Source organism: Manacus candei, unplaced genomic scaffold (assembly GCF_025592945.1).
Source record: "Manacus candei isolate 608988 ecotype Guabito, Panama unplaced genomic scaffold, ASM2559294v1 h1tg000046l, whole genome shotgun sequence".
In the NCBI taxonomy this organism is placed as follows: domain Eukaryota; kingdom Metazoa; phylum Chordata; class Aves; order Passeriformes; family Pipridae; genus Manacus; species Manacus candei.
The window spans coordinates 738,283-763,138 of NW_026138094.1; the positions used below are offsets into that span (position 1 = coordinate 738,283).

Sequence of the window (24,856 nt, forward strand, 5' to 3'; positions counted from 1 at the left end):
CTGTAAGTCATTTTTCCATTCTATTTGGGAGTTAAATGTTGCTTTTAGTATTTCCAACCTTGCACACCCGCTACTTTTAACAAACTCTTCATTAACACACCACAGAGGTGGGTATTGGACAACTCCATCACCTCCATCTCACTTGAATTGCACAGTCCTGAAATTCAAGTACCTTCAATTCTTCAGCTGCATTTCAAGTAATTCATGATTCTCCCCCAGTGATTGCTTTGCATTATGACTCCAGGACAGGAAAACTAGAGCAAGAACATCCTACTTTGTAGTCCATCCTAAAGCACAGGTTTGAGGGCCCCAGCTTCAATTCTCTTTCCAGTTCAAGCCTTCCATTTTTCCTAATATTCTAATCATCAGCCATTTGAGTATCTTTTGTCTCCAGTCAACCTGAGGTATTTTAACAACCTCCTAAAAAATACAATTTCAGGTTTACAATGCTTCCAAAGATTAGGTACCTTGTGGAAAAGAGGATGCAAAATTGGTTGGGGGGGAGAGAAAAGACCACTTTCTTTCTACTTCCTATTCCCTTAAGGGAAAAGATACTGGTTTGCTTTAAAGGCTTATAAAAAGCTCCTCAACCTGGGGAGGAGGACCAGATTGGAAAGAATTGTTGTTAGGCAGCTCAGCCTCTTCCCTGGATCTTTCACATCTTTCTCCAGCTGCAGCAGCTGCAAAGAACTCATTAAATCAGACAATGAACCAGCTCCATCACCTGCACACACATCCCCCAGTCAAACCCAGTCAGTCATTCCCCAGCTCCCTCACAGCACTACCCACCAACAAGACCTGACTTACAATTAAAAGATAATAATTTTCCTGCTGTTTCATATGTTTCTCGATGCAGGTCACATATTTTAGATCTTAAATTCCAGGACACTGAATTTGGGAGGAAGTGGTGAGTTCTGGCATCGCAGCATCCACGAGGCTTTGCCGCTGTTCTTCAGCGTTAGCTCAAGGGATTTAACTCAACCAAGTTATTGTGTTTGCCTTGAGGATTACACTCAGAAATCTATATATTATATTTAAATATAGATATATAAAACTGTATATTTAGAAAATTTTAGCATGTAAATTCAGTGCAGTCCCATGACAGGCCGTATTTGTTTATTAAGAGTCGTGGATAAATATTAACTCCACAAAAGGTTTCCGACTGCTTCAACTTCCAACTGCTCTTCCAGGCAGCAGGACCAGTGCAGGACATGCTCCATTTGGGGAGAGCAGACACAGCTGGGGGCTTTGCAAGGTTTGCAAGGAAATGTTTTGAAGACAAATGATGCACCTTGAATCCTGGTACTCACGGCCAGCTAAATGCTTATGGAAATACCAGAGGTATTTGTAATGGAGGGCTGGTCTTTAAGGATGAATATCCATGTCAGGAACTTGACTTTTTTCATCTGGAATTACTCACACCTTCTGAATAACTATGGAAAGTATTCCTCCTTCCCCATCCTGTTTTCTTTTCATGCATTCTCTTCCTGAGCAAGTAATTTCCACAACTATTTGCACGTGGTGTCGCAGACTCAAAATCGTGCTGTCACTGGGCCACAACAACCCTAGGAAAGGCAGAAGAAAACCTGGATCTCCCTGAAAACACACAACTCCAATGGATACTCTGGAACAAAGCTCTCCAGCTGCTCCACCACTCCTTATGCAAACACACCAAGGGCTCGGTGGAAAGACTGTGCCAGTTCCTTCAGTGGTTAGGAACAAATCCTGATTCCAATCACCATCCCTTTTTCCCACTTGCTCCAGGATCACACAGACCATCCGTGTAGGCAGATCTCCCTTTGCCCCTCCCGTGCTCTTTGCTCCAAGGATTCCCAGGCAGCAGCTCTAACCCTTCCCTGCCACAGCAGATGAGCTCCTCACTGACATTCCTCCCCTTCCCTGGCCCAGTAAACCTTCTCAACCACAACCTTCCATTTCCATTCAACCTCCTTGAGCCCAAGGAGCCAAAACTAATGCAATCCCAGTCGAGATCTGACCACAATTCCTACAATTTCACCTGTCTTTCTCCTGCAGATCTCACCCAGTGCACCCCAAACCATGTCTACCTTTCTCCAGAGCTCCTCCGTGTCAGCAGCTCCATTTTAATCTCCACTGGAAACCTCAGATTCTTTTCCATCTCTGTGTTGATGGGACCTACCATGACACTTTGTACCACTCCCATTCCTGGGATCCTCCCAGCTGTCTGGATTTTTCCCTGGATCCTCCTCTGAACCAAATGCCTCCGAACAGATTTGTGCCAAGCAAATTAATTAACGCCAACATTCATCCCAAAATTAACTGATAAGGGATTTACTAACAGGTTCCATCTAGGATCTCCAAGGATTTTGATTTTTCCTCAAGTTCCCTCTGTTAAAGGGTTGGTTCTTTGTACCTCCATCCTTATTTTCATCCTAGGGAGAAGCACAGCACCTTTAACAGCCTTTTAAATCCTCTGCCCTGCTCTCCCTTCACAATGCAGATACTGAGTAAATCCAGCTCTTCTGATATATGAGGATTTGTTATGTTAATTCTTCAAAATGCATTCTCTTCATCACTAAGTTGGGGTTTCTGCTATTTTAAAATTCATGGACAAACCAGTGAATTATTTTCAAGTCCTTCTGCTTACCAAGACCAAATCCATAACAGTCTCAAGTCTTTTTGGCAGAGGGATCAAGCTGTCAGCTCCTTTATCTTCTCAGAATTTCCTCCTGCTGTCTGTAACTGCCTAATCGCTGTTTTCTAGACATAATCAAATCCTATCCACGGGAATATCAAAGATAAAAAGCCTTTTCACTGCAAAAAAAAATGCTTCTAGTACACACTTTGGGATATTTACTTCCGTGAAAGAGCATTTGTGAGTGTCAGAGCATCAGAACACTCACAGTAAAAGATATCTCCACATCTAAACTCCTGCCATACACCATTTTTCACCTGTTCAGCCTCCACTGAATAGTGTAAAGGACTTTTCTGCCCCAAGGAAAGCACCCAGATACCTGGAGAAGAGTCAGTCTGGGCCATCCTGGCACCCCTCCTCTGCTCAGAGGGAACAGGGATGTTGCCCACCAAGATAAGCACCTGTAAGGAGCTGCTGCTCTGCCTGTGCCTCCAGGGATGAAATCAGGCCTTGGGTACATGCTGAGACACTTGGCTTTCAACAAAATGACCAAGGAAGGCACATAAAGCAGGAAAGCTGCATTTTAGTCTCTTCATTATGAGGAGGTTCATCCCCAAAACTCCCCTCAGGAGGGATGGACACCATGGGCCACAGTAAAATTGGAAGGTAATCAAGATGAAGTTCAAAGCTGAAGCACCTCCTTCAGGCTCCACCTGAGGTTCCCTGATCATTCTGCACCTGCTGCTCTCCTGTCTGTGGGAATCAAGCCTATGAGGCAAACTGTCAAAATATTTGACATCTTTCTTCTCCAAAAAACATGCAGCATATCAGAGGCTGAACTTGAGTACTTCTTCCACTACCCACTTCCATCCTACAAACAAGTCCACTCCAACCCCCCAGTCTTGCTTTCCAACACAAATAATTAGTGTTTCACCAGTGGGACAGGGCAGTTTTTAATTGTGGCTGTTACTCCATGGTAAGTGGACCTGTAACACATCTGCCCTCTCACCACCACCGTGCAATTATTCCATGACAAAGCTGGCCCAGACAGTAACAACCTGCTCATTAAAAACACATGTAACCAGGCTAAAAAAAAAAAAAAAAGTGGTTTAAAACATGGAAATTTTCATGTCACGAGCTCAGAGCTCACCACTTATCCAAAAAGAAGCCACTTTGTTTGTGTGCTTTACTCCAGGCCAGGTTTGATAAGGCTGCTGTGAGGTTGTGCTGACTCACCATGAGCTAAGGTAAAACAGGCACTGACATGGTACTGTAAACACACACCACTCAACAACAGGGACTTTCGAGTAAAATGCATGTTTTGGGGGTTCCCCCCCACCACCTTAAAATTCACCTATCACCACAGCAATCACAAAACCCTCCTGAGCACTATGAGCTTTAACACAGCTGAGCACTCCAAAGGATTTCATGGAAGTTATTTGGTGAAGAAGTGACAGAAGGCAACACCAGGTACTCCAGAGATCACCTTTTAGTGGTTTTCTAACACAACAGGACAGCAATGAGCACCAAAACTGTGACCAGTGTGCAACACCTCTGCATAAGCAAGGCTCATGCATTACATTATTCACAGGGGTAATCCTATAGAATTAAGGTAAGTATTTTAATGAGTATGTTTACCTGGGGATTTGTAACTATTAATGGGTACTTAAAGTGTTTTATTGAAAACTGTAAAAGCTTTAACAAAAGCAGCTGACAAGGAACCGGCTGACACCTCCCTTTGAAAAAAAAAAACACAGCCTAATTTTTATTTTTTAAATTGATGGCAGCCTTAAACAAGCTTTCAGTGAGAAGGGACAAAACCTACTGAATAAAGGGATGACATTTCAGTTACACTCGTGGAGAGGCATCTCACAGGGAGATGGAGGCAGCCAAGGAGGGTGAACTTTAGCCTGACCAAGAGAACCAGCCCAAGAAACTCAAACAAAGAAGTGGACACACATTGCAGAGCAGGAACTAAATCAGAATGTTTAACAGCTGCAGCCAGAGTTAAATAGTGGCTATATTTGTAAAACACAAAGGTTTCAGACTTCCAACATCAACTCAAAGAGGTCAATCTCAGTAAAATAAAGCAAGGACTAGAAAGCTGTAAAAAAACATAATCACTTCAGAAAAAGAAAAAATCTGGGTTAAACAAAACAGAAGAGATACCTGAGCACCATCACTGAAAATGTTCTACAAAGGGGGCTAAAGGTGTCCTAAATCCATTAGCCCAGGACAGCAGAAATATTTATACTCCAAAATAATTACTAACAGTCTGAAAACCTGTTGCTCCTCCTTCCCTGGGTGACAGAGCACCAAACTATAGGGCCTGAGATAAGTGACATTTATCATTCATCCCACCACCAATTGTTCCTGGTTTACAACCACAGAGCTGCCATCTTCCCATTCCCTGATCATCAGGCAAAGGAAATGGTAATTAAGAGAAAGTCAAACAAACAATCCAACCAAGCCCTGAGTCCTTCTGCCCTCACTACCCACTCACTGGCCACTTAACACTTGTTAAGATGAGCATAGACCATAACAACCAGTAAGACCCTTTACAGTCTTTACTGCTCCTTCTGGTCCACATTAATTCTCCCCCCAGCTTCTGAAGTAAACTGATTTCTCCAGCTCCCTTAACTCTCTTCAACACCAATATTGGCATTGAAAAAACCCCAGTGCAGCTGGATTTGGCCTCCACTGTGCAACAACAAACTATAAAAAGTACTTTTACCAGCAACATTCCCCAAATGGGAATCAAAGATGAGAAATAAGCATAAAACACTCTGCTCTGAGGGGGAGAGAGAGGCAAAATTCAAGCCATTAGTTACACACACACACTGAAGAAAACCTGAGAGCTGTAGAGAAGAAGACAGGGCAGGAACATTATCAGTCAGAAGCAATTTCGTCTTGGCCAGACTAGTAAATAAACATGTCAGGAATACACATGCCAGCATGACAGGCAAGAGCAGCGAAACCCAAACCCAAAACACTTGCAAGATAACAGGAACCTGTTCCTGCTTGCTTTTTTCCAGAGCCTGTCCAAATGCTGTGCCTGTATGTGCTCAAACTGGAAATCCCTCTTTCCAATGGGCAACTTCCACGACTTCTAACTCTAATAGGAATTAATAATATTTAGACAAGGAGGAACATTTAGAAAGGGGGAACATTTAGAGCTTACACAAGGGATTCTCCTGCCACACACACCGTGCATCCCTCCAGCCTCACATTAACCCAGGAACAAACATTTCTTGCAGGTCTGAAGCACAAGGTGGCTGCTTACCTCTCCATCAGCTTCTCCTTATCCCAGTTGAAATGGCTAAGCAGTATTCGAGTAATAGTCGCTGGATTCTGGAGAAAGAAAAGAGAACCAATCATTAATTGAGTAACCAAACTGGTATGAGAACACCAAGCAGAGTTTTGAATAGGCAAAGGGAAAATCAGTGGGTCTAACAGCAATATCTGTGCACACAGTACATGGTTACTATCATAAGCTGGACTTGACAGATAGAAAAATAAAAAAAGAACACCCTTCTGTAAATCCAAGTGTCTATATAAAATGAAAATTGGGCTGAAAACTTAAGGAACAGGTCAGTTATTGCTACCACATGAGGTGATTAAGTGCCACCATCTCCACACCCAGTGTGCCCACACAATGGAACCCCAGGATGTCTGTAAAATGCAGGACAAGCTGATTTCCATCCATCCTACCCATTTTTACCACATCCTCCATACTACCTGCAGAGCAAGAATATTCCTTGTTTGTCCCAGCCCTGACCACCAAAACACTTGGGCTGAAAACTCTCCCAGAACACAAGTGGCTGCCAGTGTAAGATGACAAAGTCCTTGGAATGTCCTAAATGTTCGCAAAGCACAAGATCCAGAAAATACTCACAGAGTCATACAGCTAAGGAAAGAAATACAGCCTAGAAAGGTCAGAAATAGGATGGAAAATAAAAGCTGATTTTCACTTGTGTACAAGTTTTTCTTCCACCTAAATCTGTACCACCAGCCAAGGGTTTGGTTATATGAGCTGGGAAACACAACGAACCACACAGCTTGTGTTACACCCCAGAACCGTGGTTTAGCTCCCCTAAATCCACACTCTGGGCTCAGTTTTAGGACCATTTCCATGCAAGGGAGACAAGAGCAGCCCCTGAGAGCTGCTGTGTGTACTTTGCCATCTGACACCAAAATGGAAGTTTGCCCGAGGGCCAATGTTCAATGGATGCTCTGAAGCTGTTGAAAAGTAGGACAGAAACCAGCAATGTGATTTCCTGAGCCCTCCAGCTACAGCCACAACGTGGAGCTGCCAAAAGCCAATGCTGTCCCCCACGGCAGTGATCCCAGCCCAGCCCTGCACGCCCTGTGCTCACCAGTCCATCCCAGTACAGCCATTTTTATGCTGCAATGCCCCAAATACTGGCTCAGAAACTGATTTTCTCTTTACCTTTAAGTTGGTTTTTCATGGAATCAGTTCCCCAATCTGTTTGATTGCCTGACCACACAAGCAGCTGCATTAGCACGAGGGGAAAGCAGGGCAGCATCTCTCACCACCAACACCAACAAAATCTTCTCTGAAATAAAGCCCTCGGGTGAAAACGTAAGCACAAAGAATAGTCTTGTGGTTCATACTATAAAAAGTGACACTCCTCTCCTTCTGCAGCGTGTTCTGACTCTTATTAATGCCAGCACAGATTGTTTAAGGCCAAATTAAGAATTTTTCCAGCTTAAAAAGCCCATGTGAACAAAAGCAGCTTTGGAAAGGTTAGACCAGCTGGGATGGCAAATCTACACAGCATAGGGCAGAAAATACCAGAAATGGGGATTGCCAAAACACAGTGTGGTGGAAATGTGGTCCCAGTCCATATCTGAACCAGTCTCCCAGGTGATGTGGATCCAAGCCCTTCACTGTGATTCATGAGGTGCCTGGTTGACAATCACATGCCACCAGTTTTCCAACAGCATCCATCCCTGATCCAGAGACTGTTCAACTGTTCAACTAAGCAGTTCAACTGTTCCAAGGCAACAGTCCTGCCAACAAGAAGCTGTATGGGAATTTAAAGATCACTTTCACCAAAAGGTTCCTGCAGCAGCCTCTTTCAAGGTTTAGTTTTTGATCTTTCCAGGTTACTTTGCATTTGGGGTCTCCACAACACCTTTTCCTGTAACTCTGTATTGTGTAGCAGTACCAAAAGGAGCTCTTAAAAGCTCACTTAGACACAATTCCTAGAGCAATTTAATCAAAGATGAAAATACACCTCAGTAAATAAACCAATCTTATCTCTAGATTATCTTGGTTATGATACCAGCACCTATAACTCTAAATTACGAGTTTCAGACAGCAAAGCACACAGCTCTTCAACACAGGGAGCCTTCACTCAGCCCAGAGATCTGCCAGGTATACACAGAAACACTACTTCCTTAATTTCTCAAGCAACAGCATTAAGAGAGCTTTAATTAAAATCAGCCTCAAGTCTTGTCCTACCTTCTGCCACAGCAGCCCACTTGGCCACTTATTAAGGCTTCTGGGAACACCTATTAATCACTTAATAGGCTGAGAGGCAGCTGAGGTAGTGGTCTCTGGCTGACTTTTTAAAAAGACAGAAGGTTCCCCCTGCACTGCAGGATAAGTTATGGCACATTAATAAGGAACTCGAGTGGTCTGCAGTGATTATTAAGCACAACAAGGCAGATCCAGCAAATGCCACTCACCAAAGGACACGTGGCCATGAAGAACAAGAGGGTTTCATTTGTGGCTTCTCCAATTTCCCAACACATTGGCACCACAGCTTTCCAAAACAAGATTCCCTAGGTCAGATCCCCCCAGGTATCCCAGCAGTGCAATGTCAGCGTACAAAGCATGTTATTTAGGATTATACTGCATTATCACCTTCTCCTGCCTTGCTGGGCTCCAGCTTCCTCCAGCTACAGGTTCAACATGTTCATTTAAAAAAGAAAAGGAGACACCAGCAGCATGACAAGCTCCTACCAGAAATAGCTGGGCTGCCTGCTTTTGCTGCCTGCCACATCCAAGATGTGGTATTTAAAACTAAACTGCTTGTTTAATGGATACAGGAGGCCAGGATTAACACAGCCGTGCCCTTGCTCATCCCTGCAGAGTTACAACCTCAACTGGCAGCACACAGGGAACACGGGAGACGGGGAGGGAGGCAGCTGGGAGACAAATTACAGCTAAAAACAAATGCCAAAACCTCTGGCACAAAGGGCTGTTGCAATTTAAGGCCAGACAGACCATCGGGGTACCAGGAACAGCCGCTCTGCAGGAATCACCCACGTGTGCACACTCTCCTCACCATTATTTGAGAGCAGTGGTGGAGGAGTCAGCCACAGCACCCACCCCAGCCAGAGGTGTGTCCTGGACCTTGGGCATACAGGACACCAAAATACTGTGAGGTTTCAACACCAGTTCTGCTCCAGCCCTTCATCAACACTGCGCTGCTGCACGAGCCCCCAGCCATCGCTTCAGACGCTCCCGCTGCGAAAATTAATGGAATATTTAAACAACACTGTGTTCCACAGCACTGGGATGGTGCAGCCTCTGCTCTGCAGCTGCTGGGCTTCTCCTCTGGCACAGGGGATTACTGCCTCCGACTAACACCACCAAGATTAGTTATGAACAGGCTACGCTGCTGCTCAGACGGGATTACTCCCGGGGCTCGGAGTGTGTGCTCCTACTAAGGCTATTTTCTGTTTACAAAGAGGAATTTTCCTAAGGAAAGCAGCCAGAAACGGACGGCGAGCGAAGGAACAGCCAACATGACCGTGGGTCTGATGAAAGCTGAACCAGCACATCTCCCTTACAACAGCACCTATTAAATTTTACATGTCGGAGCCGAGGCGCTTTGCCTGGAGCCGAGGGCAGCGAGCCTGTTGATATCCAGATAGGAACAAACCCGAGGAAAGCAGCCATTTTGTTGAAAATCTCCGGGCACTTCAAAAGATTCCCTAACAAAACACTCCGAATAAAGCTCTGTCCAGAGAGAAACACACTCAGTCCTTCAGCAGGGGCTTTATATGCATTTTTTTAGGCTAACAAAGGAGCCAAGTCCCAAATGTGCTTCAAACAGATCCCACTCCACCACAGCTTTTCACTGGAGGTATTTACATTTACTGTCCTTATCTATGTTGCCATGCTCCAGCACACCAATGCAAGCAGGAGATACGGCCCTGCAAAAGTCTGGACTTCTCCAAAGAAGCATTATTAATTCAAATAAAACTCCTTAATTTAATAGAACTTAATTCAACTGGAAGCTTGGTCACTGATATGAGTTAGAATTCTTTTTTGCTGTCAAAATAAGAAAGCATGAATTGGAAGGAGGAATCTGGATGCACTTAAATGATAAATGAATTATAAATTAAATATTATTAGGACATTAGCTTAAATCAGAATTTCCAAGTAGCCCAATTTGCTGAATGACAGTTTGGAGCACTCGATCCATTCATGTTTCCATCCATCAAGATGAGCTGCACAGTTAATTCTTGCTGTTATTACCAAGAAAAGCACATTTTACAGTTCAGCTTCTCCTCACACACTGGGAGGAAGCTCCTGGTTCACTTTCAGCATTCACTGCAAACAAAAACCATTTGAGAACAACTTAACCTCAGTTCTCCAGCAAAATCCTTTCCCACCTCCTCGAGACACAGTATCCATAAATTCTTTGTTTTGTTTCTTTCCATGTCATGCCTGGTTTTGTTTCCTACACGTGGCAGCTTCTGCATTTCAACAGCTTTACTCCCAACTGCAGCACCTCCATCCCAACAGCAGAGGTTTTTACAGCACTCAGGGTTTGATTCTGCTTCCACTTGGGTTTTCTACACTCTGGAAACACTGGCTTTGCCCAAGCCTCAGACATCGGTGACCAGTGCACACCTCAGCAACGTCCACTGCCATATTCCATGGGGGTATTAGTGACACAAAACAGGATTTAAATTCCCCAGTGGAAGGAAACTGATGGTTTCCCACCAGCTGACAGCAAAGACGGAGAGTTTTGCTTAGTGGAGGAGCAAAGAGCCATCAAAAGCTAATGCTGGCCTGAAACCAAGCAGCACAAACATCTGCTCCAGTGAAGTGGCACCTGGGGACAGGGTGTCACCACCACTGTAAATATTTAACAGCCAAAACCCCAGTGTTTGCAACAGGAGAGCACCAAGTGGAAATTCCCGCTGCCCTCGGAGCACAGGCAGGATCACACAGGATCACACAGCATCTCCAAAGCTCGTCACGTGCACACCCTGCCAGGGGGGAAGAGCTGATAAATAACCTACATGCCACGTTTTAGGGGAGCAGGGAGAGCAGGAGCAGCCTCACCATGGGAGGGATGGGACCAACACCACACACCAGGCACCAAACAGCTGCTCCGTCAGGTAATACCCAAGTGGGCACCAGCCCCAAATTCTGCAGTCACCAGGTCTCTGCTCTTCACTTGCACCTCTCCCAGCTCCATACAGGTAACCTCAGACATCAACAGACATCTAGAAGGTGGTTTAGGTCAACTTTTAGCTGTTAAAACACATCACAGTACAACCCTCAGTGCAAGGTTTGCGCTGTTCTGTCAGTGCACTGTGAGACCATCTGTGGAGATCCATTCACATCCATTCTTTCCAGACACAATTACAGGAAATCTTACAATCACAGAAGCTCATTTCTAGCAGCTTAATAAAACTCCCTGGAATCCAAAGCAGAAGATGAGATCTAAGTGCTGAGTACTTCCAGGACGTGATCTCCTTAAACTTGCCAGTTTTTAACCACCACCAGTGGAGCACTCTGAGAAGCTGCTGGAAAACTTGTGTGTAATCTAATATTCCCTGGCTCCATTACAGCCAGAACATCAGAAGGCTGCTGTGGGAAGAGGAGGACAGCAGCTAAACAGGTCAGTCTGCCACCATCCAGCCACCCTCTCTCCTCTGCCACCCCCTGAGGCCTGGCAGGGAATCACATTTCTGCCATTGGCCTGGTTTATGGGGACAGCACAACTGCAGGTGGATCTGAGAAACTCCTCACCTTCCAAACTCCTGTTACAGACCATAACAACAAAATCAGTGCTGCTCACTCTCTACACACCCACTGAGGGGATGGTCTTTGTATCCCACATCCCACTGAAGCCACACAAAATGAGTTTTTTAAGTTTGAGCAGTGAACCACCCAAAAACATACCTGTTTCCTGCCACTGGCATTTCCAAACAACTCCACAGCAAGCCAGGCTACTCCCTGTGACTGTTGTCATCTGCTGTCCTCCATGTGGCATTTGCCACCTCACTCTAACTTCCCATTAACACATCCACTGCCTTCAGCTTCAACACCCCTCCTCTCCTTAGCTCCCGACATCTTTCTTCATCTCATTAACTTCCCTTCACACATCATCTCCTAATTCTGAAAATTAAGTTTTACAGAATTACTGAATTAGAACCATTATGTGATAGCACCAAATGGCAGCTCGATCTGATGATCTCAGTTTGTAGTAACTTATCTGCACTTACTGAGCGTTTCCAGCTCTGATGAACATACGCTCTTCTAGCAGGGGAAGATAATAAAAGGCAACTTTGGAGAAAACTCTATTACTTTAGTTAATTGGTTCAAGAGACAGAAATGAAGCAGTCAGCTGCTTTACATTTTCTCTGAGCCTTTTGGAAAGCTTTCAGGTTAATGATTAGGAGCTGCAATGAAGAGCCATTGTCTAACACAGCTTTTAAAATCAGAAAAAAATACTAAAGCAACAACCCTGGGATGAATTAGCAAATTTGGAAATGCAAAAACTGAATTCACACTGTAATACTTCTAAATAAAAAGAAGATGGGATGGATCTGCCCTGCTGCTCTCAGACGACTGCAGAAGCTTCAACAAATTGAAAACAATCAGGGAAGGCATCTTCCAACACTTCAGCTATGCTTGCTTCCATACCAGGAGATCTGGGGTTTGATGACGGAGAGACAATAACCCTTATTTTATACATTCAAGAACATTTTGATTTCTCCTTCCTTTTGCTGCAGTTCTGGAGTATGAAGTTGGCCCTTTACAGAGCACGGACCCACAGGTCTGAGCTGATATTTTACTGCCCACAGCAGCAGTATCACCCCAAGTACTTCCTTTCTTCTGGTGTCTCCCAGCACAAGAAATCCCAGCACATGAGCAAAAGCTCAGCAAATCTGGGTAAGCAACATAAGCCACAGCTCCAGTTTCCGGAGTTGCTGCCGTACTGGGAACCGGAGTGGGATCACATGGGTGCCAGAGTACGCTTCAGAACGGGTTTATTCAACCCATTGCCTCCCACTCATGGATCTGCAAAGACTTGCCTTAAAAGAGTAGGAGAAGGTGATGGCATCATTTCCATAGAATCCTCCCAGTTTACTATTTCAGCAGCTCTGTAATGTCTCCCCTCCCGCCGCAGAGGAAGCCCAGAGCCCACAGCGCTGGGGACACGGAGGGAGAAGGACCCCCCAAAAAAGCTTTGGCCATCCAGAATGGAAAGGACCAGATCCAAGAGTCAGAGTCCCTGCTAACCACCAATTTCCCCCTCACACCAAACCTCCAGTGCTGTAGAGCTGCTCTGATATGCTGAGAATCCATGAACTAGAAACAGGTATTTAGGAAAAGCACTAGCAGACCCGTGTGTCCCAATCCCAAACGACACACAGTCACCTTCCCTGCCCACCCACAGAACGCTGCTCCCACAACCAGTGCCCACAAAGTGTATTTCAACCCCTTCCCTCTTGATACCACTGCTCTTCCAGACCCCCAGTCTCTGCTTTTCCTCTTCTATCCTACATGACCCTATTAAACTTTTCATCCCACCACACTTAGTTTGGACCAGTCACATAGTCACTGCATTGTTCCAACACAAGGACCACAAACATATCCAGCACCATCAGACAGGAAAAACTTGGTTTTCTCCAGATCACAAGCACCCCAATGGCAGAAAGAAGCAACATTTGATACTGTCAGTTCTGCACAATCTCTACTAGAAAACCACATGGGGATGGTTTCAATTCTTGTCTCAGAGCAATATAACAACTCACCAATGCCTGGCTTCAATAAAGTACATTATGTTGCTTCAAGAGGAAAGCAAAAGCACATTTTGCCACAGAAAGAAACGATGCTGAATGAAGGCAGAGTTGAGTGACTGGCAATAGGTACCAAAACACCTCAGCTTAGCCCAAGAGCAGGGGTGATAAACCCCCTTCCACGAGACTTCAGAGAGGCCAAGGAAGACTCCAATCACCCAGAATGGCCCAGCTACTCACCAGCTCTATTTCTGCCCGAGATGAAGTAACAGCTACTCGGATTATTATTATAACCTGAAACAGGGCAGTAACTGGGCAGGACCTGACCAAGGACGAACAGCTCAGACAGTATTTATTTCAGCAGCAACACGAGCTCACTCAACCCCCCTGGTTCCTGGACCTGCCACGGGGCGGTGGGTGACGGGAGCACAAGGGAAGCAGACACAGGAACTGACCCAGGGAAGGGGGTCACTGGTTTATTTTAACCCAGGACAGGATCACCGTGTGGCCAAACAGCTCAGCTGGCACAACTCGGACAACACGGACTTGCTTCCAAGAATTTTGTCTCAGTCTGCCAAGAGCCCTGTGTCAGACATGTTAAAGTTGGGTCTTGTCCATGTCAACAGCCCCCCAAATCTTCCTGACCCAAAGATTTAAAACTATAAATTAAATTATACTGGTGTACAGTTTGATGCAAGCTATAGCCAGGTGTCCCACTTTTTTCCTCCGTTATCCCACCAGCTACAAAGAGCAGGACTAGTCCTCTCTACCTCACTCTCTGGGGGCTGTATTCACCTGAGCTATCAAGCCTCAGATTTTGATAGTAAACTGTGGCAGTGACATGTTGTCAGCGTAACCACGTGAGCCCAACAAGACAGAAATACACCTTATTTTTTTTAAGGTCTTTTATTAGTCAAAGTTGGAAAGACTGGAAGTGGCATATGTCAGGTCAGCTATCCATCAAGTTGATAAAAGGCAAACAAGCCAAAGCACTACATTTGGGTTTCAGGGGAACGGTGTGTTCAGTGACTCAACTCCTGAGTGACCTGTGTAATTTTGGGGAAGCACAGTTCTAGTTCTGCTGATATGAGCTCCAGAAACTCTCCTGTTCAGAGGCAGAAACAGATGTTAAAGGAATATAGTTGAAAGAGGAACTGTACATCTGCTTTTTTTTCCCTTTAAATCATTCTGTACAAGTCTTATGGAGTCCCAAAAAAGCTTTCCCTGCTCTTTTTCCTCACTCCTATCGGTACATTGACTTTGCTCTTCCACCAGTCAGCACTGTCTACTGCCAGGTTCTGGTTCAGGGCTGTGCCCACATCCTGGGCTCTATAAATCTGTAGGAGATTGGCACTGTTCCTCCCCATCAGGGAGGAAAACTGCTGGCTCTGGCAGCTCCCACTTCCAGCAGCTCCTGCAGTGTAAAAACAGGCCACTTTAGCCCTGGCCAGTGAATGACTTCCACAGAGAAGTCCTGGGTACTGCTGACCAGGATTTTGCATGTCTTCAGGACAACAGAACTTGGCTTTTGCTGCTCTGAGAACGTTCAGAGGCATCACCTGGTCCAGGGACACGGTGTGGGCAGTGTTAGGAGGGTGCTATGAGCAGATAAGTGGAGGTATCAGAAGTAACCTGGATAAATACTGATGCCACAGCAGACTTGAAATGTTTAGAAGAAATCACACAAACTCTGAGAGGATAAGGATGGTCTTCTGACTCTCAATATCACAGTTATTCTGAGAAGGGTAAAATCCTGATAACTTGTGTTCTTTTTCCACAGACAGTTTCCACAGCAGGTCTGTCTGTAGGCTCCAGTGTGCACCAACAAAACAACTAATTGAGTTTCTCTGGGTTAAGTTTTCTACATTCTCTGCAAAGGGCTCTCAAATTGTCCTTTTCCTGGTCTCAAAGGTCCTTCCAGATGACGATTAAAGGAAGGGTGTCCCCTCTTTGGACAGTGTGCAAGCAGAGGATCAGACCCCAAGGATGTCCAGCACAAACCTGGCCTCGAGTGCTGGTTCAGTCTCGAGTTCTGGGTGTTCTGTCTCCCACCTGCTTTTGTTACTGGGTATTACTGAAGAACATCTATCACAGGGTGCTCAAAGAGTTGTGTAATACAGAGGATATAAATAATCCAGCCAAACTGTACATCACCTCAAGACAAGCGCTCTCAATTCCTAAAAATCAGCTGTTTCCAGGATAACCTGACTGTGAACAGAGCTTTATCCCCAGAAATCAGAGCTCTCACACCCTCAGGTTCTTGGGGGAAATAATTCACTGTGCAAAAATCTCACAGGTCCTGAATCCTGACTTCCACTTCAGAACACTGTAATTAACATTTTCCAACAAATAAAGGAAGAAGAAAATTGTGAGGGATGATAACTTCCATGAGCACAACGAGGTGGCACCCACAAAAACCTGTAAGACAGAAGTCTTACGTGACAACTAAGCAAAAGCCATCTCAGTTAGTAACTTCTGTGGTGGCAATGCCAGGTTAGCTCAGAAATATCTGGATATACAGTCACTGGTGGCATGTTTAAACTTCAGAGACATTGTGACTGATGACAAACATGGGCTTAGCCCAAGAATTTGTAGCCAGGGGCAATTTACAAGAATTTTTACAGAGGAAAAAAAAAATCCTTAACATTCTTCCATGTTCTTTCTCCTCCAGGCCTCAGTTTGGTGAGCACTGGATATTTTATTTTTCTTCAGTTCTCTGTCCCTTATTCCTTCTGATTCTGTCCCTTCCTCAAAGCAGCACCCACTTTTGTGCTCCATTCCCTCTTCATTTTGACAGTGAGGGATTTTTCCCAACTAACTGAAGCATCACCACACACTGTAGCATTTTAGGAAAGAAAAAAAGCACCTCCCTTGGGCTGACTTCATCTCCCCACCACTGGGAAAATCTGTTTTATAGAGGTGATGCCACCTTGACAAACGGGCAGTGAATCCACCCAGTGATGCCTTAGTCTACAACTCTCAATCAAGGAAAAAAAATAATAATTTAGCCATCTTAAGAAACTATTTAGGCCCAGGAAACCGTTGCCAATGCAGCAGTGGCTCGGGGATGTAATCTTTGGCAGCATCTTCAGGCTGGCAGCAGCCCCAGCACAGATGTGGTTATGGCTTGTACCACTTCCCTGCAAAAAGCAGCTTTACCTGCAAAAGCACTTTGTTCTGCTGGCACAACCTGCATCTGCACTTGGAAAACCTGCCAGCATCCTTTTCCCAACAAGCCTCTTCTAGCTCGGACCATTTTTTAATGATGACTTGGCAGTTTATTTACCATTACTCTGCTCATTTATTCTTACTTAGTTTTACAGCCAACTAAACACAGCCCTGGCAACATGTTATTTTATGAGCCGGGATTTCCGCTACAAGAAGTAATTTTGCCTGTTTACACCCCAAAACTTTTCCCTCCGAGGGCTCTGCAGGAGCCACCTTTGAAGGGAGGATGTTCTGGAAGCATGAGGAGTTTAGCAATCACTTGTTCATTCTTGTTCCCAACAAGATATACCTCGAATTCTAACTGCAGTCTCTAATTGCTGCGGGTATTTTTAAACCAGCTACCTGAGCTCTCTCGAGTTCAGAGAAAATAGTCTGGTGGGATTCGATACAGAAATAGCAAAACACAACTTGTACAGCAGTGGGGGAGAATGGGAAACCTCCAGTATTTTCACCATTTTCTTGTCTAAGGCTTCGAAGACTTGCCTCTACCCAGACTTGCACTCAGGAGTGTTTCTAAAGCAGTTGAGTTAAACCAGCAGGTAGGTGCAGACCCGGGTCCCTGGTCCCTTTCAGTACAGAACAGGGAACAAACCTGGATGTGCAATTTGGTATTTGCACCAGCTGACAGGAACATCCTGGGTCCCTTTCCCAGTAAAATATAACTGTCATCAAGGCACTGGGCTTCTGCAAGAGGAAAACCCACCCAATCAGTCCTGCTTTCTACCTGATGTGCAGGACAGCAACAGGAATAATTACATTAATGAATGGTGAATAATTAAGTGCACTGAGCAGGCTGGCACCCAACCTCCCCCAAATCTGAGTGCTGCCTGCAGAGATACCTGGCAAGGGACAGCAGGACATCAGTCAGAGACTTACACCATGGCACAAGAGGACAGAGATCCCAAAAACCCTCCTTCCAGACAGATTCAGTATCCACCATCCCAGTTATCCCTAAAAAAGACAACTCCAAGCCCTTCCACTGTCCCATCCCAGAAGTTATCACTCCAGATAGCAATGTTTTCAACCACGTTTACAAGTATTACTTTCAGCTCTCTTAACAATACAAATAAGGATATTTCAAGCCTGTTGTTCTACCAAGGAAAATAAAGAGGCTGGTTATTACATAACAAGCTAACATATAGCTAAAAAGCCTATAAATCAAAGAGTATCACCTTTATTTGCTCAGAGAGCCTTTCAGTCCTTGCAGAAGTATTATAAACTACCAAACCAAAGGCATCTGACACAGTATTTCACCAGATCTTCACTGTATTTAGAAATTGGGTTTTTTTATTAAATTGTTATTTTCTATTATAGTTATTTTCCTCCATGCATACTAGGTGGGATTTTACTCCAAAGACTTTCCACTTTACACTGTTGCTCCCAGAAGAAAAAATTACGCTGCTAAGAGTTGAAATGTTGCTCTTTCTCCCTTTTTATTAAAAAGTTGCTGTTCAGCCTAGTTTTGATGCACATGGATCAGCCCAGGCCTGTCACTTCCAAGCTCCTGCTCTGGAATGTAACCTCAAGACATGGCTCCCCCACACTCTTCTCTCCCCATCTTTCCTTCCACTCCATATTTCTCAGACCCTAGATGACTAGGATGTAGATTATTAGGAGTTAACTTATCCTTAAGTTATTCTTCCCCCACAGGAAAGCTCATTCCAAGGGAGACTGTTTATTCATGTGAATCCTCCCGGTTTCCCCTAAATCCCTCTCCACATTTCTATCTGCCACACAATGGAATGCTGATTGCATTCGTGTTTTGTTGCACAAGAACACACCAAACCCACAGTTACCAGCTGCAGAAGGGACCAAAATTTGGAAAAACTCTCCACAGGTCTTCCAAAAATTAAATATGCACCTGTAATTGTACACATAACCAGAACAGGCCACGGAAACATTTAGGTGAGGATGCACATCCATTTCTTTTCTTGACAATAGACTTGAGCAATTAAACACCATCACTTCTGGCAACTGCAGCAAAGCAACTGCTGAGTTGGGCTGAGTGATAAGAGCAGAGAGGAGGCACTTTAATCAGAGTTCCAGGATTCCCTTCAGTACTTGGCCCTGCAAGCAGCTCTATCCAGGCAGTGAGGGAACTGGAACTGCCCAAGACAACAGCCATGCAACCGTGTTGCAGGTGCACGTCTCTGCACACCCCAAAAAGCACCTCTTGGCGTGAGTGTCAGGCACTCAAAGCACCAGAACAGCTCGAGGTTGTTGGTGTTTCAGGCCAAGCAGCAAAGGGAGCCAACCAACAACAGCCCAAGTGCCTCAGCTCAGAACACCAGAGACAAACCTCAAGAAGTGACCCGGAGCAAAGCCCTGCACGGAGCAGTCCCTGTCCCACCAGCCTCCACACACAGCACAGCAGCACAGGATGGTAAAAACAGCCATGGCCTGCTGGGATTTTTATACAATGAGCTTGTTCAAACACCAGCTCCTTCCTCTGTGGCTCTGGAGAAGTTTTGCTACCCTTTGCAGGGCAGCACCCAACATGCTCCTTCAGGGCTGACCCAGCTCACTAACACCAGGAAGGAAGTGGAAACCTTCAGAACCACTTCAAATTTTCATTTCTTTATCTTGGAAGAAAGTCTCTTCATGCTTTCTCCTTAATAGCAAAAGCAAATATTAAGTTAAAAAAAAAAAAAAAAAGAAATCTTTGAACTAACACCCAAAGCAATCAGTTATTTTGCCAGTTGACTATTTTCAGGTGCAATTATACTGATTCTTCTGGTTCTATTAATGTGTGTTCTCCACTTTGAGAGGACTTTAACTGTACACAAGTAGAAATCTCTTGAGCAGGAGCTCCTCTCTATCCTGATTATGTGCTGGAAAACAGAGTTTAGAGTCTGCATCCTTCACAATCCTACTCCAACAATCACAGACAATTTTTCTGAGGGGCTGTAAAGACAATAAGCAAATATCCAAGCTTTTAACTTCCAACATTGGGATTAACTCCCCCAGCTCCCAAATTCCTCAAATCACAAAGCAATGAAAGTTTGATCTTCTGTGAATTAAAATACACCCTCTCCACATGAAAAGGCATGTTTGTGATGTCACAGAACATGGAGGGTGCCCCAGACCAGGAAGTCAGGCAGAAAACTGAGTCTTTTCTTTCACACCTTTGTTTCAGCCACAAGTACTCTCTCAGAAGACCGAATTTTGAAGCAGATGGCCAGGACAGGATCTGTGTGCTGCTTGTTCCTGGAAACAAGAGGTGCCACATGGTGCTCTGGGATAGAAGTTTTGAACCAAGGAAGATACAAAACCAGGAATGTCTTAGACAAGACTGGGGGGAAGGATCTTAGTGTGCCATCATCTGTAAGTGGGCACCAGTGAGAAACCACCAGTAGCTGAAGAGAAGGCCAAGAAGCCAAGTTTTAGGTAGGTGGGATGCAGGACACCACTGTTCCTCCCAGGTTACAGCCAAGAACCACCTGCTCACAGGGTGAGCAATTGCTCCCCTGTCCCCAGCAGCTGTATTTGGATCCCCTCCCAAATATATCCACAGAGGACCACAACCTTTTGCTGTCACACAGACGTGCTGGAGCCTGGCAACAAGGACAGGCACTGTGACATGGTCATGGAGAAGCAGCAGGGAGGACACCAAGAGGATACATGTGTCCCTCTGAAGCCAATTCTTTCCAAGTTCTTCCCTCTACACCAGCTGGGTGCCCCACCACTCTCAAAAAACTGCCCAAAACTGAAGGCAACACCACTGGAAATGCCAAAATGCATCACAACTACCCAAGACACTTGCACAAGGCTGACTCACTTCTTCCAAGGGACTCAGATCCTGTTGAAAGTTATCTACATAAGGCTTTGGATCTGAAAAGATTCCCAACATCTGGAAAAAGCTCTCAGTCTAAAAACAAGGAAAAGATTTGATGCCAGCAGTTGTATTTGAGTGTTATGCACGTAGAGTGGTTCAAACACTCACCACAGTGAGCTCCTCCAAATACCAGCAGTTATGACTCTGTATTGCCACACCACACGAACAAGAGCATCTGTAGTTATATGGGCACTTCAAATTCTGAAAAGCCACCAACTTGTGAAGTACAAACTCACATGTGAAACTCAGCTACTGAGTTTGCTTCCCACAGCAGTTTTCAGAGCATTTACTTACACAGTGTTTTCATCACAGTTCAAGATCAAAAGCTAAAAGCAAGTAAGGAATCCTATAAAGGCCGAACTCAGTGTTCCCAATGTTCCTAACACCAGTCACCTGGGATATCATCAGCACTTCCCTTAACAAATTATTATTCTTTTTTCTCCAGCTGACTCCCTTGTCACCTTGGAGCCTCCTGCACCAACATCCCACACAAACCCATCAGCCCTCTCCCAAACATCAGGGATCTGTATTCCAGGCAGAGCTCAAATGCACCATTTGGCATTACCAAGAGCTCCAAACCCTCCCAGGTGTTCTACAACAAACGAGCCTGAGATTTCCTTGCAGCTACTGAGTGACTTGAAATTCAGCAGCATGATGTGCTTGCATCCACCCAACAGCCTCCAAACACTCTTTATGGCTGTCAGGGATCCAGGCACCAAGAGAAAACATCACCTCAATACTCAGATCCTTCTAATTCCAAAGCACCAGAAGTCAGGAGGTCTGGAATCATGACCCTCAACAGGTAAGTTTGGGACTGAGTTATGTAGAGAGGACTTTCAGCCTTTGCAGTTACTTCCCATAAAGTTACAGCTCTAATGACAAATTCCAGGTTCTTTTCCCAGCGACCAACTTTCCTAAGCAGAGAAAGGAGTAGTTACATTCTCCAGGAAGAAAAGGCTCCTACAGATAAATTCTGTACAAAAACCTTGACTCACTGTTATAACACGAGCTCAGCGTGGGGATCAACCACCCCTTCCTTCACCCATCACACCTGACACCACCAGCAGAGCCACATTCTTGTTTGTCTCGTTCAGGGAGTAAAGAAGAGAGATTAGTTTCTGAACAGAAAACTGAAAACAATTCAACAGGTGCCAAGGACACCTGAATGAACACAGGGCTGCCCTACACTCCCAAAGAGCATCAGAGGTCTGGGGTTTATTTCCTATTAGGCACTCTAACTCGGGCAAGGCTAAAACTAAGGGATCAGAGCTTGGGACAAGTATAAAAGGGGAAGAAGCTGCGTTTTCATTTTTCATGATGCTCTATCACCCAGAAATAGTGCTTGTTTTGCATCAACTGCAGTCTCAATTCTGACTTCTCCGTGGCACACTGGCTTCCAATTTACAGTAGAAACCCTTCTGCTTTGCATAGCAAGAATGGTCCTGCTCACTGAAATTAAACCCACGGGGAATAGCAACAACTGTATTTACTATTTAGCTTTAGCTTTTCGGAAACAAATATTTTAAGTAGCTAAAAACTGAGTGTTTTCAGTTTCACACCAGTCCCCATCTGAACCCCAGTGCCCCTGAGAGAAGGCTGCCTTGGTGTGACTTTTGGAAAATTACATTGAAACAAAAGCAAACAGCATCAAATGTTTTCACACGTGGCCAACCATGAGATTTACATTTGGCCAAACAGAAACCTAAAGCATTTAGCAAATGGGTCATTTGAGTACAAAGCTGAAATTCCTCTGGAGACTTAACGAGACTTTTCTACCTAGTAACGCTAAAATTTAAAATAATACTAAAAAAAAAAATAATTCTGTTATACTCAGAACTACATGTCTTGGCAGCCAGGGAACAAACAACATGTCATTTCCAAAAGCTTTGCAGTGATTCCTTATGCCAGATTCCAGGAATGCTTTGTCACAACGAAGTTTATTCCATTCCTTGGAAATATTAAATGCATTCCTACTTATAATGAAACACCTTATAAACGCCACGTGACAGAAACATGGGGTTTGACAAAGCATTTCCTTCCAGCATCATAACATTTAGGGCCCTGACATGAATTTTACTATCAAAGAAGTAACCAAGGGAGGTTTGCTGGGAGCAGACCCGGATGGAAGCAGCATCAGCCTCGAGTGCTTCCACCCACAGACTCCCACCTAACGCTCGTCAGGCAGCTCCAAGCACTCCGAGTTTCCAAGATGTCATCTGGAACATCAAATACAGTTCTAAGCACGACCCTGTACAACAGCAGCAATTCCTGTTGCTCACTAGCAAGTCATCCCTGTTTTGGACAACATTTTTGGAATGTGCTGCCCACAGTACATTGAATTTCCTAAGTTATGCCTGGAAATCAGGATGCTTTGTCCCAGTAAGTGGACACTGTTTAATAAGACCCCTTCTGCAACAATGGGTTTGCACTCGCTGTGACAGAGCTCCATTTAACCAGGGCTGTGGAATTCTGGGGGATATCTGCACTGCCTCAACTCTGCTGGCCTCTGGAAAAAGCCATTCCTCAACAAACATAGCTTTGTAACTTTGGAGAGGCCTGGGTTTGGGCTTATTTTAATGGCACAGCTTTTATCCAGTAAGGACCTGACCTTCACCATGTAAATGAGAAATCTGTATTTGCTGCAAATGCTCTGATGTTCCACATCCCCTGTTCTGCTCCAAGAAACCTTATTTAAAGCCTTTGGTAAAAAGAAAAGGTATTTTGGGGCTAGACTAACTTTTGTTGGATCCAGTGATGTCACCTCCTTCCAGATAAAGCCCAGGTTTGAAGCTCACCATGCTCATGATCACATGGCAGGTCAGGCACAACACCCAGTCACATCCAGGATCCTGATCCCTGCTGTGGGGTGGGGAAAGGAAACAAGAGTCCCAACTCCCTTTGTGCCACCTCAGAGCTTCGCCCCAGTATTTTCAATATCTCACCATTACAAAGTCCAAAAAGTACGAATATGGTGACACCACACTGATGTCACCAGAATGCTCCAGAAGAAGGTGAGCAAAAAGGGGAAATGAATCCAACCTGGAAATACTGGAATTGCACAAGCTTGCAACAAGGCAAGGAGAACACTGGGCCAAGCCAGGCTACAGAGGCACATCATGTGCTCTACTCAGAGCAGAAATAAATATGCCATTCTAAACATTTTTTGAGTTTATTTTCAGAAAAATCTAGAGCAAAGATGGAAATAGCAATCTGATTAAAATAAAAAAAAAAAAGAAGTTAAGAGTGGCAGCAAATTATTTGGACAAAAGTTCAGAGAGGAAGAATACGGGCAAGACGTTCAACTGTGGGAAAATGCCTTTGGGAGGAGGAAGCCTTTTGTTCCACACCACCTCTGTGTCTAGGTTTTTACAGTCCTCTGCTAAGTTATTCTGCCAGCGGCTGGAAAACCACCAGAAATCCGCCTGTTTACTCAGACAACTGAAATCCCAAATACCCTGGCAAATGGCTCTCTGCTCCGCCTCATCAGCGACAGGATGGAAGGGATACTCTGAGCTGAGGTTTAAAAGTCTCAGTCAAGTGACAGCACAAGGTTAAGGGGTTATTCATACCCCTATTTTTGCATTTGGAGAGCGAGGGGAATTCTTGTTGTGCGACACATGGAGTCAAATCAGATTAGGAGCATAAGTGCCAAATACTGTGCAAAAATCACCATTAAACACCTGAAACCTTGCTTATGCTCAGACAAGAAAGAGCAAGTGTAAAATATTCTGAATATTTGAGACATTCTGAGACTTGCCTGGTTCACTGCAAGTTCAGTGGTCTTAGGAGGCCAAGTGACAGAGCAGTTTGGTGGTGAGCCCACTCCACACCACAGTGAGAGTCACAGGGTCTGTGACCAGGGAGTTTGCCACAAGTTGGCTCCTACTTCTGCAAAGTTCTCATCAGATCAAATCCCTGTCCTGAAAAATTCATGTTTTTCCTTATACAGCTTGTATTTGGAAATGACTAAATGGAGGGGGAAATAAATTTAATTCAGTCCCTTCAACTACAGCACTGTCAGCTAACAAACTGCCCAAATGGAGTGTTTTAATACAGAGTTACACCTGCCATGGCTCAGACACCCCCTTCCAGATACTTCATGACTGCCTGTTCCCTTCTCCCCTTGCTGCAGCTGCAAAACAAAATCCCATTTATAC

At 44.8% G+C, this 24,856-nt stretch overlaps 1 protein-coding gene and 1 long non-coding RNA gene across 7 annotated transcripts in view; one reads left to right on the forward strand and one right to left on the reverse strand.

The window, feature by feature from the left end:
* ARIH1 (ariadne RBR E3 ubiquitin protein ligase 1) overlaps positions 1 to 24,856 on the reverse strand; it is a 51,810-nt gene that overhangs the window by 23,898 nt on the left and 3,056 nt on the right. For all 5 annotated transcript variants that reach the window (XM_051796445.1, XM_051796441.1, XM_051796444.1 and 2 more), the window contains exon 2: positions 5,898 to 5,965. In XM_051796445.1, coding sequence (XP_051652405.1) covers positions 5,898 to 5,965 — 68 coding nt within the window. The remainder of the gene's footprint in view (positions 1 to 5,897; positions 5,966 to 24,856) is intronic.
* Positions 3,423 to 24,856, forward strand: LOC127475104 (uncharacterized). Of its 2 annotated transcripts, XR_007906087.1 has the most exons (3): positions 3,430 to 4,226; positions 20,001 to 21,501; positions 22,742 to 24,856. It is a non-coding gene; the product is annotated as an uncharacterized LOC127475104 (long non-coding RNA). The 2 variants fall into 2 exon arrangements; XR_007906086.1 differs by lacking the exon at positions 22,742 to 24,856 and having other exon boundaries at positions 3,423 to 4,226; positions 20,001 to 21,718.